We start from the raw sequence: 18,182 nt of genomic DNA, 5'->3' as shown, positions 1-18,182 counted from the left end.
AATAATACCCAGAGTACCTTTAAGTTAGAATCACTGCCTTGTGGTTGTTTTGCCTCAGCCAAACAGTTAAGGTGTGGTTTACATCCATGTCTTTCCACTACTCTCCAAAGCTTTCTGTGAATCATTTTATATTATTTAATTGAATTTGGATCATCTGTACTAATCGTCAACATCATCAGTCTCAAATTTGTTGCAGCTGATCTGTTTAAAGAATTTGGCTGGTTGCCTAGTTAGAAATTAGAGGGTGCATAATAGAGAAAGATATCTATTTTTATTTTTATAAAGATATTTCAACAAAAGTTTCATGCTACAAATTCACAGGATATAAAATGATTGGTGCTCAAAATATCCTGCTGGGAACATTTATAGAGCCCCTGGTTGAGCGACATGAGTAAAGATCTGATATTTTACTTTTTATCTAAACCAACGAGAAAAAATGTGACAAACTCATTTCCCTTATACGAACAGTCAACGGAACAATTCAGCGTGCCCTCAAAACTATACGGACCAGTTTGAGTGTGGGACCTTTCCAGGAAATGCATCTCAGATGTCACCTGTTTGTTGTTTGAACCTGTAACATGGGCTTGTAGTCTGAAGGAGAGTTATGTTTAATTTAAAGTTGCTGCAGAAAAACAAAACGGTGAAATATGGAATCCCTATGCTTGTAAGTAACTTTTATGCGACGATATTTACGGAGACTAAGCAGTTTGAGCTAATATTTGCTAGCAGCTTAGCTGTTTTATGAATACATGACCCCACCGTGGTGCGTGTAAATGACTTCTTTAACCAGTTCACTCCTAATATTGAAGTAAGATCTTGTATCTGGAACTTCATAATAGTATTAGTTGTTTTTTCGTTTTGTCTTAGTTATAGTTAAATTGGGTGTTAAAGCCCATTTTGGGCATTTCCTTTCTTTGCTGTAACGACATTTATCTTTAATCGTGACTGTTTAACAGTATTTCAAACCGAATCCCAGGCTTCTATAGTTAGGTATACAAATGTGAGTCGAAGCATCTTAAAGGTTGTAGTGCTTGCTTTTGTTGACAGTTTTAGGAAGGAAGCTGTATTTGTTCGTCTGGTAGGCATACAGGCCCATACAGTGGACTAAATCATTAAGGTTTTAGATAGTTAGCAATTCTTGTTCTGTTTTGAAAGTCTTGAAAGCTACAGTGACCGCAGCATTTATTTTCTTATTTATTTATATCCACTTTTTTTTTTTTTGATCAAGGTCTTTTTATTGAACAAAGAATTGCTTCCAACAACAATTATGGCAAAATTAACAGACAGTTGTGCCCCCACCCCCCCAGAACAGTGTAACTAAAACCCAGCCAGAGAGGAAAGGAGAGACAAAATAACATAAAATAAAATAAAGTTACAGATACAAAGTAAATAATAAAATAAATGAACAACAGCAAGAGAAAAAAAAAAAAAAAAAAAAAAAAAAAAAAACCCCACTCACACGCACATTAAGCAATAGTATCCGGACTTAATCTTTCAAAGTAAGTAAGAAAAGGTTGCCATGTGTCATAGAACCGCCGAACCGAACCTTTTACAGTGTAGCGGATCTTTTCCAGCTGAGTATAGTACATGACATCCTTAACCCATTGCCCATATACAGGTGGAAGTGGCTCTTTCCATTTCAATAATATCATTCTACGGGCCAAAAGAGTGCAGAAGGCCAGAAGATCAGAGTGTGATTTGGAAAGACTGGCATCACAAGGCGTCACTCCAAAAATAGCTATAAACGGGCAGGGTGCAATTGGAACACCAAATATGTTGGATATGGTTTCAAATATGCTTTTCCAAAAGCTACCCAGTTTTGGACACGCCCAGAACATGTGAAATAGGGAAGCAGGCTCTCGTTTGCACCGGTCACATGTGGGGTCAAACCCATCCTTGATTTTGCTCAGTCTAGTTTTAGACCAATGGAGACGGTGAACAACTTTGAACTGAATCACCACATGTTTAAGGCAAATAGATGATGAAGAAATGCTATTGATTATCTTGTGCCAAGTCTCATCTGTAATCCGTTGGCCAAGATCACTTCCCCATCGTTCCCTAAGTGATTGCAATGTGGACAGCCTAAAATTACTCAACAGCTCATAAACATCACTTATAACCCGCTTAGCATTTGGCTTAAAATCAAAAATATCATCCAAAAGGGATGGTGGTGGACAGGACGGAAAGCAGTCAGTATTAGAAGCAACAAAATTCCTGAGTTGTAGATACCTGAAAAAGTGTGACTGAGGGATCTTGAACTTGTTCACCAGCTGTTCAAATGAGGAGAAGATATTGTCCGTGAAAAGAGCAGCCATTGACGTTATTCCCAGCTTTGTCCATATGTTAAATGCCTCGTCCGTCAAGGATGGGGAGAACATGCAGTGTCTATGCGGTGGTGCATTAAGAGAGAGTTCAGTCTGTTCAAAGTGCCGTCTGAGCTGATACCATAACTTCAGTGAGTGGACAACAAGAGGATTCGTGGTGAAGCTGGAGATCGGTCTCGCCAGAGGTAATCTGGCACACAGCAAAGACACCAGGGAGGATTGACTCACCGATAGCCGCTCCAGTGTTACCCATGATGATGATAAATTATCATGGTCTTTCATCCAGTACAATAATGCTCTTATATTAGCTGCCCAGTAATAAAACAGAAAATTTGGGAGTGCCAAGCCTCCTGCGCTCCGCGGTCTTTGTAATACACTCTGTTTCAGCCTAGGTGGTTTTTTGTTCCAAATGAAGGAGGAGATTTGACTATTTAGATTATTAAAAAAAGACTTGGTTAAAAAAATTGGAAGACACTGAAAAAGATATAGAAATTTAGGGAATATAGTCATCTTAATGATATTTAATCTACCACCCAGCGAAAGAGGCAAGGACTCCCACTTTCCAAAATCCTCCTTTAGTTTAGACAATAAAGGAAGATAATTAGTTTTATACAAGTCTCTATGATTCTGCGTAATCCAAATGCCCAAGTATTTGAACTTGTTATAGCTGAGCTTGAAAGGTGCTAAAATAGACGAAAGTTCCCCGGTTATTGTACCTAAAGGCATTGCCTCACTTTTCCCGAAATTCACCTTATATCCGGAAATTGTCCCGAATTCCTTAAGTACATCTAAAAGTTTAGGGAGGCTATTTGAAGGGTTGGAAATAAACAAGAGCATGTCGTCGGCATAAAGAGAGACTTTATGCTCGATATCCCCACGACGTATTCCCTCAACCTCAACACAGTGTCTTAGAGCAATAGCTAGCGGTTCAATTGCGATGGCAAAAAGGAGAGGTGACAAAGGGCACCCCTGTCGTGTGCCACGCTGAAGCTGAAAAAAGGGGGACAGACTATTGTTGGTCCGAATGGCCGCTACAGGGTCACAGTACAATACTTTTATCCAGGATACAAAATTACTCCCGAGGCCAAATTTTTCAAGCGTATGGAAAAGAAAGTCCCATCTCACCCGATCAAACGCTTTCTCAGCATCAAGTGAAATAACAGTTTTCAATACAGTACCTTTGACATGGCTATAGATTATATTTAATAAACGTCTAATATTAAAAAACGAGTACCTGTTTTTGATAAAGCCTGTCTGATCAGGTGAGATAATGGAGGGCAGATGTTTCTCTAAACGGCGGGCCAACACTTTAGCAAGGATTTTGGTGTCGGTGTTCAGCAGAGATATTGGACGGTATGAGCCACAATCTAAATGATCCTTATCCTTTTTTAGAATTAGGGAGATCACTGCCTGACGCATTGTTGGAGGCAAGGATTGTGAGAGGAAAGATTCTTCAAAAGTCGATTTTAACAATGGATTCAATTGGTTAGAAAACTTCTTAAAAAAATCGGAAGGATACCCGTCGGGGCCAGGTGATTTTCCAGACTGCATACTCCGTATGGCCATTTCAATTTCAGCATCAGAAATGGGCTCCTCCAAACTGGTGGCCGCATCTTCTCCTAAGGAAGGGATATCAAGTTTCTCAAAGAAATTTTCTAGAGCCAGGTCATCCTTAGCCGGGGGGGAGCTGTATAAAGTCTGATAGTATCTAAAAAAACTATTATTTATACCTTGGTTATCCGTGCATCTTATTCCCTGGTCATTCCGGATCTCAGGGATAGCTTGATTAGCTGTTCTTTGTCGTAGCTGATGAGCTAGCAGCTTGCCTGTTTTTTCTCCATGCTCATACGAGTAGCTACGCAACTTCGAAATTAGATACTCAGCCTGTTTTGTAGATAGAAGATTATATTCAGTTTGTAATTTCAGCCTACGTTTATATAATACCGGGTCAGGGGAATGGCTATATACAGCGTCTAGTTTAGTAATTTCGTCAGCCAATAGAGAGAGTTGCTCAGTATCCCTCTTCCTTTTGTTCGCACAGAATGAGATTATCTGGCCTCTCAGATATGCTTTTAGAGATTCCCAAACAGTTGATGGTGACATCCCTGGAGTTTGATTGATGGCAAGAAAGAAATCTATTTGAGACCTAATATAATTAACAAACTCTTCGTCTGCTAACAATACTGGGTTGAACCTCCATGGCCGATAATTGGAGTAGGCATTGGGAATACGCAGTGAAAGAACAACAGGTGAATGATCTGAAATCACCATGGCCTTGTAATCACAGTCTGTCACCAAAGGGAGGAGTTTTTTGTCCAGAAAGAAATAATCTATACGAGTATATGTTTTATGGACATTAGAAAAAAAAGAATATTGACTTGAAGTTGGGTTACGAAATCTCCATACATCAGCTAACCCGTAGTTATGAAGAAAACGCTGTATAACACGTGCTGATTTTGAAATAGGCGTGCATTTGTGCGAGCTGCGGTCCATAGCAGATAATGAGCAATTTAGGTCCCCACCAAGAATAATATTATGCGTTGCCATGTTGGGAAGCCGTGCAAAGACATTAGTGAAAAAACTATGATCGTCCCAGTTAGGGGCATAGACATTCGCTAAAATCAAGGGGAAACCATATAAATGTCCTACAACTACAACAAAACGGCCTGCAGGATCTTCATCTACAGTTGTGGCTATAAATGGTAAAGTTTTGCTTATCAATATTGCTGTCCCCCGAGCTTTAGAATTAAATTTAGAGTGATATATCTGGCCTACCCATCCAGACTTGATTCGAAGATGATCAGAGGTACGCAGATGCGTTTCCTGGAGAAATGCTATATCCGTTCTAAGTCGTTGTAAATGAGTAATAACCTTTTTCCGCTTGACTGGATGGTTGAGTGATTTTACATTCCAGCTTACAAAATTTACCACCCGATCACTAAATGATCGCGCTGTGCTCATCCCTGCTCAAATAGTAAAATATGAAAGCTCCAGATGCACAACAGGCATAGGAGAAGAGGCAAGAGAGGGGAGGAAGAAGAAGGAAAAAAAAAAAAAAAAAAAGGGAAAAACAAAAAACACATTGATAAGTAAAATAAACATATCTGGCTGAAGCCCAAACCAAGAACACAATGAGCAATTACACCAGATCGAACATGGTGACTGCCAAACCCCCTGCAAACAGATCCACACATATAGCCTAGTGCTTGTTTGGGTTACTATAAGCCAGACTCTTAGGCTCCCGCTGGCCGCTTGACATAACATATCCTACAAAGAAAAATAGTCAATAAAATAGAAAAAGAAAAAGAAAAAATATATATACATACACATACATATATCGACATCCAAACAAAGTATAGAACTTTTCTAAACCCAATGGCATTGCCATGAAATAAAATGAACCAAAATGTGTTTATGAAATAAGTTTAAATGTCTGAACAAGAAGTGTCTCTTCAAGCTTTTCATCACCGTGCGAACGCTACAACAAACAGTCATGTACACTCAGCCGTAACTGAGACAACCAACCGTAGCACTGGCGCTCCCACATAGAGCGACAGGCGCAGCCTCCTCAAACGTTGATAATATGTTCTTTAACATATTCCATTGCCTTCGCCGCATCCAGAAATTCTTTCTCCTCCCCGTTGTGCGTGATACAAAGTCGCGCTGGGAACCTGATCCCAAAACGGATACCTTCCTGCTCACGGAGAAGTTTCCGGACTTCTGTAAAAGCAGCCCGAGCTCGGGCCACCGAGGTCGTAAAGTCCGGGAATATTGCAATCGGTTGTCCATTGAACCTCAGCGGAGCTTGGGTCCTGGCACGGCGTAGAATTTCCACACAGTCCTGGTAGTAATGAAGCTTGGCTATGATGGCCCGCGGGTTACCACCCGGCCTTCTCGGGGCCAGACTCCTGTGTGAGCGGTCGACAATAACATCTTTATCCATACCCAGCGCTTCACGTAGTAGCGCGGATACGGCCGTGGTGGAGCTCGAATCCGGGCCCTCCGGGACCCCCATGATACGGATATTGGATCTCCGCATCCTGCCCTCCATGTCATCACATTTATCTTTCAGGTCAGATAGCTCCTTCCTCAAAGTCTTCACCGTAGATTGCAAGGTGACCACCTCATCGCTCCACATTGACAGCCCGTCCTCTACTTCTTTCACCGTGGCCTTAACTCCATCCATTTCAGCGCGCGCTGCCGCCGTATTGTTAGCAATCTCATTTCTCACTTCTTGCACGTCAGCCCTAATGTTATCAAAATCTTCTTTCAGTGCATTCCTGAGTTCTTCTTTTAACACCACGCTGATATCATCTTTAATGGATTGAAGAAGCTCTAATTTCAGGGCATCAGTGTCCACAAAGCGCCCATCGCTCTGCTGAGCCCGTTCCTCAGTGGTCGCTGAGCCGGGCGCCGCCCTTGGGCCACCATTGGTATTCTCGCCCGAGGATGCGCCGGGCCTAGCCGCAGTTCCTCCGGTGTACTTGTATTTCCTTAGGTTCGATGCCATTTTGTCTCGAGTGAAGCTTTAATATAGTATATAAAACTGTTAGCTTCCCCTGTGACATAAAATGAGACTTTGTAGGTTGAAAAAAAACTATTTCTGAAACTCTGTTAGCGGGAGCCTTCAGAAACACGTCCTACTCCATTGCTGGCTCGCTAGCGCCCCCCCCTATTTATATCCACTTTAACGAGAAATACCTAAGTTATACCATAAAGTACTGTGCAAAGGTCTCGAACCATTCCTGGATTCTTTATATTTTGCCTATCCTTCCTCGTAAGTCACATCCTTACGAAATAAGGGAAATAATCGGTCAAGGACATGACAGATGACCTCACAGGTGCATTTCACCCTTCAGATCCATCTACTGTTCACCTCATCATAAATGGTGTCACTGGCTGTCAGGAAGCCACTCTTAAGGAAGGGAAACAGGAGTCATCCTGAAAATCAGTGACAACAGGTCTGTTGCAGTAATGAATAGAAATCTTATCAAATTATTGGTTCAAACTGTCACCAATATGTGCAGAGGACCTCAGGAGACAGGTACAACAATCCGTTAAACATTGTAGAGGTCTGTCATGGTTTGGGACTTCAGTTCAGCCAGTGGTGTTGGAGATCTTCTCAAAAATGATGGAATTATGAACACAGAAAGTTACCATCAGATTTGATCCACCATGAGAAAGCACGTGATCGGCAACAGCTTCATTTTTTCTGCTTTATATACTGTATTTACATGTGTGTTTATTTCAATAAATTGATTGCTGCTATTTACTGATTTACCTAGCAAAATATTACAAAGTGTGGAGTGCTTCCAGACTTTTGCACGGTGCTGTAGATAACCACAATGCCTATGGTTCCATTCTCTTATATTTCTTATTTCAGTTGCTGGTAGTTGGTGGTTCCTTTGGCTTGCGGGAGTTCACACAAATCCGGTATGATTCCCAGAAGATCAGAAAAAGGGTTTGTAGTTTGATTCCTTTTGTATTTTAAGAAGAAGAAAAAGGATTTGGTCGAGGTTTATTCAAAGTCAGTTAATTGTCAGTTACATTTAAACTCCCAGATCTTTATGGTTACATAAACTGTTAAGTGGGAAGACCCCTTCCTATACAATGTAATTAAGTGTACAGTTAGCGGGTAAAATAATTTCTCTCTGTACAATACAGTAGACAGTGTGCAAGTTCTCCACCCAGTGGTTGGAACTGTAATTGCAGCAGATTTCCTCCCAAGTGTAAGGTGTCAAAACAAAACACACTTTGTCTCATTGTTAAGACTCCTGGATTGTTACAGATTAGTACAGTGTGGTCAAGTTTTAAGACATCTGAATTGAATACTTAGTCTACCCATCTTTTCAGACAAGCGGTAGAGTCGGTAGAAGAGCAAGCTGGGAGAACAAGTTCTAATAATACATTAAATGACAACCAATTCATTAAAATGATAAAAGGTTGGGCATTTATTAGAAGGCATTACAGTCTGATAAGCTGGCTGTGAGGGGAAGTAATAGCACAAGTTTTGTGTTATTTTATTTCGACATACGTTGATGCGTGATACCTGGGTGGGAGCCAGATAGCAGGGGCTTCTTTTCTTATTACTGTCCATGTGAAGCAGCACTAGACTGATGATGATGATGATGATCATCATCATCATCATCATGGTGGAGGAGGAGGAGGGCATTGGGCCCCTGGCACTGTGCCTGTGCAGCAGCCCCCACACGTATCACTCTCTTCTGATTGGGCCTGCAGCAAAGAGAATCTTGTTCCTCTCTCTCTGACACTGTGGAGTAAATGTTGAACTCTGCTGTGTGTGTGTTTGCATGTATAATTTAATGCATGGCATATCTAAAAAGTTGTATGCTCATGATTAAAACCACTCTTACTGTTTTTAGCTTGCCTGTTATTGGCCAGTTTCATTCTTTTGTTCTCGCAGATAAGTGCTCACTTAAGTCAGTGAAGCCACTCAGAGTAAGTCACTGTGTGATCCAATTTGCATCTTCCCTTCAATGATTTGATTTAGCCTGTTGGCAGAGATGAACCTGAATGCCTTTTTTTTTTATTCCCTGTTCAGATTTTTGTGAACTTTCTTTATTTCTGGCATACCCAGTTTGTACCCAGTTTCAGCTGCTAACACCTCCACAGCAGGTACCTGACTAACTTAGGCAATTAATTCCCTGGTGTCAATGCTCTAGAATATTCTATATATTATTAATAGGCTGTAGTAATGTAGGTCTAATTGTAAATCAATCATGGTGTTATGAAATTCATCAGTCAGCTGTGTAACTGCAGCATTATTGCTGTGAAATATTAGAACTCATTAAAAGTAATGATTCGGAATGGGATTCATTTCAGCCCTATTCTCAGGCAAAATCAATTTGAATTGCAAAGTCCTCATAACTCGACTGGACTCAACTCTCTCTCCGATAACCTTCTTATGTGTGTGTGTGTGTGTGTGTGTGTGTATATGTAACTGAACTGGGTAATGTTGATGGCAATTCAAGGAGAACAATTTGTACAGTAAAACAGGGTAAATTGGATCCTCCCTCTGGGTTTAGAGAGTTCTACACCGGTGAGACAAAGTGTAGAGTGTTTCTTACTTCTATTTATAGTCACAAGGAAAGTAGTTCACCTCTTCTGCATATGTCATCTTTTAAATAGCATAATACATAATATTTAATAACATTGTGGGAAATGAAATGGTGACCTCATTTGCAAGTTGCAACTATACAAACCTTCTCTTACCTCATTTTAGTACTTTTAATTTCCTCTTAACAAACTATCTACAAATCAGTCATTCAAGCAAGGGGAGCCTTTGCATAATCTCTTTATTTCTTACTGTTGGAATTTAATTCTGTGACGCTGTGACAGCTAAGTAAACATTTTGTTTCCCCTCTTTTTTCCCCCATCCTGCAGTTGGATCCTTCACTGGAGGCTAAAGTGAACATCCAGAGGCAGCCGGTCATACTGGAAGAAGAGTACGAGGTAAGGGGAACAAGGCTGTGAGACTAGCAGTGGAATAGATCAAAGACTCTGACTTGTGTAGTGTGTCTGCAAGAAAGCTGGGAGAGCAAAAATCATGCTTTTAAGTGTCAAAATGCCTCACTGACAGAATTTTTGGTGCATTGTTAAAAATTTTAAGTACCAGGTTAATTTACAGGAAAGATTGACAAGATAGTGAAACCTGCTGTGATGTATGGTTCGGAGAAAGTGGCACAGACAAAAAAGACAGGAGCTGGAGGTGTGGCAGAGGAAGAGATGCAGAAAGTGAAGATTTGGATGTGGACAAGATTGAAAATTAGTACATCGGAGGGACAGCACAGATTGAGTGGCTTGGAGACAACGCTGAGATGGTTTGAGGATGGTGGATGTATTAGACAAAAATGTTAAATATGGAGCTCAATAAGGCAAGAGGAGAGTTTTTGTGACAGAGGAGGATGTTAGCATAGGATGAGATGGGGGCAGATGATCCTCTTTTATATTTTTTTGTTTGTTTTTTCATTCAAGGCATCTTGGAGTTTAACTCTGCCTCTTGTGGGTTTTTTGCTTTGCAGAAGCTAAAGGAGATGAATTTGGACGACTGGAAGAACATCCGTGGCCCTCGTCCCTGGGAGGACTCCAGGGAGTACCAGGAGCAGCAGCGCAGGAAGCTGAGCAATAAAGACTGAGACTGGAGGACATCAGGCTGAGCAGGCACACACACAAATACACACCGGGAACATTACAAGAATGAACTGTGGAGAGACCTGAGATTCAGTTATGGTAGTCTCTGCAGCTTCAGGGCCTGGACTCTTTTGTCTTTGCTTGTGCAGGAATTCAGACTTGGGGAATATACATTAATAGGCGATAATGGTTTCTTCTGGTTGTAACATGTTCACAGCTATTAGTCAGACTGATGTATCATCAGGACCATTTCTGCGTTCACAGATAAATTCATGTGGTGTCCAATATTAAGTAATATTATTATTAATATATATTTATATAGATATAATGCAGTCATAAAACACATGCTGTCTCCATTGTTTTCAGCACGTGGAGCAGAGTAGGCTTCACACCTGAATACGTGGTGGTGCAGAGTCAAGCGGTGTTTTCTGATTTGCTGGGAAGTTGATAGACAATGACTTTATCATCATTTTTTTACACCCAAAATACCAGCATTGTGATTGGCTCAAGCTGTCCATTACTACTATTATTATGCCATAGAAGCAAAACTGGTGTTATAATAAAAAAAAAGTTGATACTTATAATTTAATGCACAAATATAAATCAGGTGTCACCTGTCTCAGCCAGCAGGTGGCCCATCTGTGTCCTGCTGCATCTTCCACAAAGAAAGGATTATATATCCATGTATGATTTACATGACTCAATAAATTATTGTTGTTTATCCACAGTGTTGCCTTCACTTTCATTTTGTTTTTGACAAAAGCTGGTGGATGTGGTGGGTCTTTGTTTACAATGGTATTGCATTGATTTACCAGTTGGAAGCATAAAGGAATAAATAAGAGAACAGTCCAGCCTTTCCTCAGGCTTTATACTTCTCGACAGTAATCTGTTTTTCTGACAGTTATTACTTTGCACTGCAGTGGATTTATTGTGCTTATAATAGAAATAGTATTACCTTTTTGCTTTTTTGGTCCTAAAAACAAAAGAACATGATATTTTCTGTATGCAACAATGGCCCTAGATTCGTACGTTTAGGTAATGTGTGGGTGAGTGACAGATAATGCATGTGCTGCCTCATCTCATTCAGCTGTGAAATGAGATGTAATGAATATTCTTCAGGTGCATGAAAATGTCTTGGGATACATTTTCCGCAATCCCTTTTTTACGTTCCTGACTTTTGAGCTGTTTTAATACAGAGTGTTCTTGGGCTCAGGAAACAAACAGCAGATCATATGTGAGGGTTATTTTTCCCATGCACAGGTTGTACAAAAATACATCTTGCTCAGAGTGCTGTTTTGTCATAGGCTGTTTGAATGTGTGGCAAAGCGCCATGAAGTAGCAATCGCCTCTTATCCGCCAAACACCTCTGAATAACAAAGCGGAGTAATCAAGTGTTTATAACAGGATTAGCGGATCACATCAAAGCTCTTGCGTCAGGCGGAGGGTTGATAAAAATGTCTGGTGTTTTGCGAAGAGGCTTCTAAAATTAGAATAGCCACATGTTGGTGCATTTGTAATCTTAGAGGTGAATCACACACTCGTGCTGGATGCTCCACCGGGTGGCTCCAGGGCTGTTTTTGATTAGATGAATACTGTCTAGAAATAAGAACTACAGCGAGGATGCTGCTGTTTCTTTGGGACAGAAAAGATATTGAGTTTGATGATGCTCATTAAGCTTGGCCTCAATATACTGAGGGGTTAGCTGTGGTGGTGGAAAAAAATATTATTTTCTTTATTAAATAACAGGAACATTTGAAAATGTGATACAATAAAAAGTGACACATTCAAAGTCTAAGTAAAAGAAGCACTACAATCAGACTAACAAACAAATCAAACAGTTGTGGTAGAAAGGGAACTGGCAGTGTGTTTTTTCGTGATGCGGAAAAGTATTCCATCAATTTTGACAAGATCATCAACATCACTGGATGAAATGCAGCCAAAAACCCTAAAACATTCATGAAAAAGCAGCCAGTGTCCAAAGAAAAACTTTGAAAGACGTTAAGAGAACCTAGAAAACTATTACTCATGATCATTTTTTCCAAAAATAACGAAATATAAAATTAAAAATCTGGCTCCTAGAAAGCAAAGATATAAAGAAATGGGGGTAGCTCAAGATTTTTCCGTGGACATGATAAATATTTGTCAGCATGAACGTGGTTGATATTAACATGGTAACAAATGGATCACAGCATGATAGTATTAGCAGTTAGCTTCCTCACAGATGTCCTTTCATCACTGCAGACTTTTGGCGTCGGTCTCCTAAACACAGATTGCACCGTGTCCTGGAAAAAAAACAACAAAAAAAAAGAAACAAAAAGAAACAAGATTCTTGGACGAAGTGTAACACATGTCTAGGAAAGTGGGCCCTTCTCTTGCTAGCAAGGAAATCTCTAGAAGACAAAATGATGTGTGAAATTAGGTGAGGTGGCTTTGCTTTCAGCTAAACATCCCACTCATTTAGCCGTTTCTTTATTTCCTCCACACTGTCCTACTTCACTGTACATTATATGGAAGTTATTTAGCTCAGTGTTTGGTGAACCGTGTAACCTTGTTAATTGTGTACGGCTCTACAGCCTCGCAGCTTTTCCACAGAGCCTACTTCAAGTGAGTCACGTGAAGAAGACTTAAGAGCGCTGAAGCAAAAGACATGTTACAGCTCTACAGTTCTACGATGAGGAGATATAGCGGGGGTGTAGTCATCAGAGGCCAAAATAGGTCAGCCTGGAAGGGCTTGCTATCGTAAGTGAGCTGCCAAGATGTGTTATGAGATGGAGCCCATATTTGAAAAACATACGCCCATTCACATGCACATCAATTTTTTATTAGAGAATGCAAGAAAATGCAATTAAATGCAATTAAATATTAAGTGGACAAGGCTAAACAAGGGGGAAATGAAATTCAATATTTACCGTGTTGTTTGATGAGAACTAATGAAGTTTGAGAAACAAGAATTGTGGAGTCGGTTGAGATTCTGGGCAATGTGACAACTGGGGCTCTCAAAATAATCTTGAGCATCTTCCAGTGGCCCTATTCAGCTCTGGGGCCCCTCCATCAGTCGATTCCCCCTTTAATTAGCAGCCCTGCAAGTCTGGTTTTTAATCTGCCAAATCATCACAACTCTGATGTGGAAACTCTGCAGAAAAAGCGTTCTGCTCACAGTCCTTTTGGCCCTTGATGAATGAAAAATTCCCTCTCCGCAGATTCACTCACACATTCCCCAGATGATGATTAATTACCACTGGTATTATCTCATGAGAAGACATTTTTCACAAGGATTGCAGACATGACTATTCACTTCAGTGAGAGAAATGCAGAATATAATATCTCATTTGTCATCATCGGGTGAATTCTCACACCAGACTGAAATCACAACGTTTTGATATTTGTTACTTAATGCTAATCAGTGACAGCTTAACCAGCAGACTGTCACTTATATAGGGAATGGTAGTTTGATTAAAAATCATCACCAGAAAATTTAAAAGAAATACTGTGTCACTTTGATGACACAAAGTAAACACTGGAGAACTGATTCTTTCCAGGAACTGTATTTAATGTGATCTTTGACGTTAGCATCAATGCTGTTGTTTTAAAGCTGCAATAAGCAGAAAGTTTGAAATCTTTAAGTCACAGAGACTGATGTTCGGATTTTTGATGAATTTGCTTTTTAGAGAACTCGATGTACAGGCATGGTTTAAAAAAAAAAAAAAGAAAAAAAGAAAAAAAAGAATGTATGCCCACTATGTCCAGATTTGACATATCTGGACATAATAAAAAAATATCTAGTTCTCACCAGGTGTTAATATCTCAATATTATAAACAACAACAACACATATTACAGAGTGTTGTTATTTAGTTAAAAAAAAGCCAAGTACACACCATGATCCACTTTTAGCAGCAATAACTTGCAGTAATAACTTTCTGTTTGATTTTATCACTCTCACATCAATGTGGAGGAATTTTGCTTTGCTCTTGTTATTTCAATTCATTGAGATTTGCAGAAATTTGTTCATGCAAAACAAACAAAGAACTGCACACATCTGTATTGCACTCATTTGATTTCGGCACCATTTTCTCTGCAATAAGTTCAAAAAGGCCAGTTTAGTTAGTACTTGTGGAAACCCCTCCTGCATGCCTATGTCCTTTTTAGTAGGGTAGTCACTCGCTAACTGTCTATTGTCCTCTGTATTATAATTGACTGAGGATTTGAATATTCTTCCTGGCTGGGGGCAAAATAATTAACATCATGGAAGAATAACTTGTGCATATCATCACAGATACAAGGCTTTCACTGTAATATATCAATATAGAGTTATATATTTTAAAGAAACATTGATTTTTCTGTCTAAATTCAGTCATCTATCAGTTAAAATGTTAATAACTCAATTATTAAACTTAAACTTAAACTTTGTTTCATGATGATGCCTGGTATTAGACTCCAGTCAGTATCAGTTTGTAGTTTCAGGATTTTCTATGTTTTATCTGTGAAATTTTATACATTAAAGGAAAATAACAGAGTTTTATCAAATATGAAAACGGTCTTTAGTTAGGGAGAGCCTTCATCACCCTTCTGAGTCTCAGAGAGATGCAGAAAATAGAGACTTTTACTACCTGGAGGAGGGGGAAGAGAGGAGGAAAAGTGGGTCGAGAAATGGCCCTTGTGCTTATTTTATTTAGGCCCGCTTTCTCTCTTTTTCTTTCATTTCTATAAATAGACAGACGCTTGGCAGCTGAGGGGGTAGTCCACGCAGAACAAATGCACCCCCTGGCTGTTTCACTTCATTCGCCACATAATGAGCCAGACGGAACACGCACAGATCGCCGCCGTCACTTCCACTCTCCCCGCGACCAAGGCAGGGGCCACAAGTTGCCATGGAGATGTGGCTGTGGGGCACAGGGGCCCGGGCGATGTGACGCTAAGTCCCTCAGTCGAACTGACCTCTCCGCCTTGATCTGTGTCTCATCCAGTCTTCCTTCATATCGCCATCCCGTACTTTTGATGCTCCACCCTCCATCCTGTCCTTCTGTCTTTCATTCAGCACCATAAGGCACAAGGGAGACGAGTAGATGAATGTGGAGTCCAGTGTCCTACACTCGTCTTCTGTGCACCGTCCCTCTGATGTAATGGAGTCGGTGCGGGTATCCCTCACTCACCCATCTTCCCCTGCAAATATATTCCGGACCAGTGAACCACTGAATGCTCAGCTCCAATAGCTGCAGCTGCGGAGGTGGCACTCTTCATAGACAGGCTACACTATGTGAGCAAATACTGAAGTAAAAGTGCATTTATCATATATTTGGGAAAGCTTAGTGGTTCCTCTCTATCTGCACTCAGTACAAATTTATGGACTGTCAGGTTTTTATTTGAGGAGAGGATTTATTGGTGCACAGTGGTAAAGCTTTTATTGCATTATAGAAAAAATAACCAGCTCGTCCTCTCAATTTGATTATGTGCATCCCCACCTAATCAAGCCAAAGCATGTATGTCTGGATGATGGGATAAAGGTGATGGTGTTTGGCTAGATGCCACAAAAAGAAGAAAATATTTCTAGTGCAGTGGAGGTGTGAGCTGTTCTACTATATTAGGATTTTTCCTTCTGGGACTACAACATTGTGAGTATATTTATATGGCAAACATATTCAAACATTTGAGCAAATTCTTGCAGCACATTTTGTACAGCAATCTACTGTTATTTGTAAGCATAGATGCGGAATAAAAATGCTGGTCACCCTATGGTGTGATTTGTTCCCATTTCTTGAGCTGAATATATGAGAAATGCCAAAGATAACACTTTGCTGGGCATAAAATAGATTTTTGTTTTGTCCCAGACAGCCATTAGCTGAAAACTCGGCATATCTCAGCAGGGTCCAGGGAACTAGAAGGACAAAGAAAAAGTGCCAGGCCTAAAAATTATCTACAGCAGATGAACTATGTCTTAAAGTCACGTCCTTAAGAAAAACAAAACAATCAAACAAAACTGACAAAGGACATAGGAGAGGTTGATCTTCCCCATTGGTTGATCCATCTACTGTTCACCGAAGCCTCATCTGAATCCTGGACCTCAGAGGTCTCAGTGGATGGTGGTAGCTCTCAAGAAACCAAGTGTGGAGAAAAAGCTGAGGTGTGCCAAATTACACAAGAACTTGACTGAAAATCTCAGACAGCAGGTCTTATGGAGTGATGAATCCAAATTCTAAATTTTTTGTTCAAGTCATCGTCATGCACGAAGGAGGTCAAAATTGATGGAATTATGAACACAGAATAGTACAATCAGATTTTAATCCACCATGCAATACTATCTGAAATGAACTAACTGTCAACTGACCTAATTTTTTCATGGGGAATGATCCCAAACAAACTGCCAACGCAGTAAAAGCATGCCTGGATAGAAAAAACTCACGGTAGAAGACGACCAGTCCTTGATTGGACTTCTTCAGAATTAGATGATAGATCTTCTTCTGATACATCCTGGGTGGTGGTAGTGTGTGTCAGCTCATCTCAAGGATAGAAGGGGCTACCAGATGTGGTCACAGGTTTCTCATGACATTACAAATGCTACAATCAAATGTCTACATGGTAGATAACACTAAAACTAATGTATAATGCCAGACAGCCATTTAGCTAAGCAGTGAAAACCAAATGACCCTTCAGCCTAGCCATATTTTGATTTAAATCACACTCCATGCATCTTTTAAGTCTTCAGAGTGACTGCCATCCCTGCGATCCTGATGCAAGGTGACTCTCTACCTTTCTTGTTTCACAGGTTCACCGTTCATTACCACCTATTGTAAGTGGACGTCGCCTAGGGGGTGATGTTGATGTTAACTTTCCTGATGACCGCTCCCTCCTGTTTCTCTCTCTGGCCGCTCCCACAGTGCCTTTGCCTGGGTGGGCAAAGTTGTTGCATCTCAATCCTACAAATTATCAGCAAGTGCCGAGTGCAGCACAGAGAGAGAGAGTGAAATTACGAATCAGAAAATGCAAGTGCAGCACTATTCTCTCCTGCTATGCTGTTTTATTCCCCACTGCTGCTGGTGCTCCTGCGTGGTGTGGCATGCCGTTGTCAAGCTTCTTGTGGTAAAACAGTGAAGAGAGAAATTAGCAAGGAGGAGCTGGAGAAAAGTTGCCTTATTCTGAGAATCAATGTCAGCAGTCAGTTTTCAGAGCTAAGACCATCAAGCCACCCTCCCCCTTGTAAGTGCTGCTCCTCTCAGTGGGTAGCACAAGCAGGCCTGGTGTATAATCCATTAATCATCACTAAATGCATTGAGGACTTTGATGAGAGGGGCAAGAGCAGGCATTGAATTCCAATCATGTGATGCATGCTGGGTGCAGGTACACTTAAGCACCACCAGTATGTCCAGTGTATTCTCAGCCTCCACCCTTTTTCCTGCAGATAAGAAAACTTCATTAAAAATCCAACTGTAGTCTCCATACTAATTACAGCATTGCATGTAGAGGAGTGGAGGATGGGGGAGTGCTAGTGGTTTGGACTACCTGGACAGATTGGCTCATCATAGCACCCCTCCCCCTCTTTACCTCCGCACTCCTCACACACAGACGCACGCACACAAAAACACAGTCTGTCCATTTGGGGAGTGATTGTTTTTGAATCTCAGACTTGAATTCAACAAGCATGGAAATCTGAAGAGGCTAATGAGATTCTGTACCACAGTGCCGGACTATGTAATTAAAATCGGATCCAATTG

General features: G+C 40.6%; 1 protein-coding gene across 1 annotated transcript; it reads left to right on the top strand.

Annotated features, from left to right (window-relative positions):
• The first annotated feature begins 500 nt into the window (after positions 1–500).
• On the top strand, positions 501–11,202 carry cox16 (cytochrome c oxidase assembly factor COX16). Its single transcript, XM_082516234.1, has 4 exons — positions 501–664; positions 7,708–7,785; positions 9,729–9,797; positions 10,367–11,202. Exons 1-4 carry the CDS (start codon positions 605–607, stop codon positions 10,478–10,480), a joined length of 321 nt encoding a protein of 106 aa, XP_082372360.1. The 5' UTR covers positions 501–604; the 3' UTR covers positions 10,481–11,202.
• The last annotated feature ends 6,980 nt before the right edge of the window (positions 11,203–18,182 follow it).

The sequence above is a fragment of the Aulonocara stuartgranti genome, assembly GCF_965226115.1.
Source record: "Aulonocara stuartgranti genome assembly, chromosome: 19".
Lineage (NCBI taxonomy): Eukaryota > Metazoa > Chordata > Actinopteri > Cichliformes > Cichlidae > Aulonocara > Aulonocara stuartgranti.
This window is presented reverse-complemented; position numbering and strand designations above follow the sequence as displayed.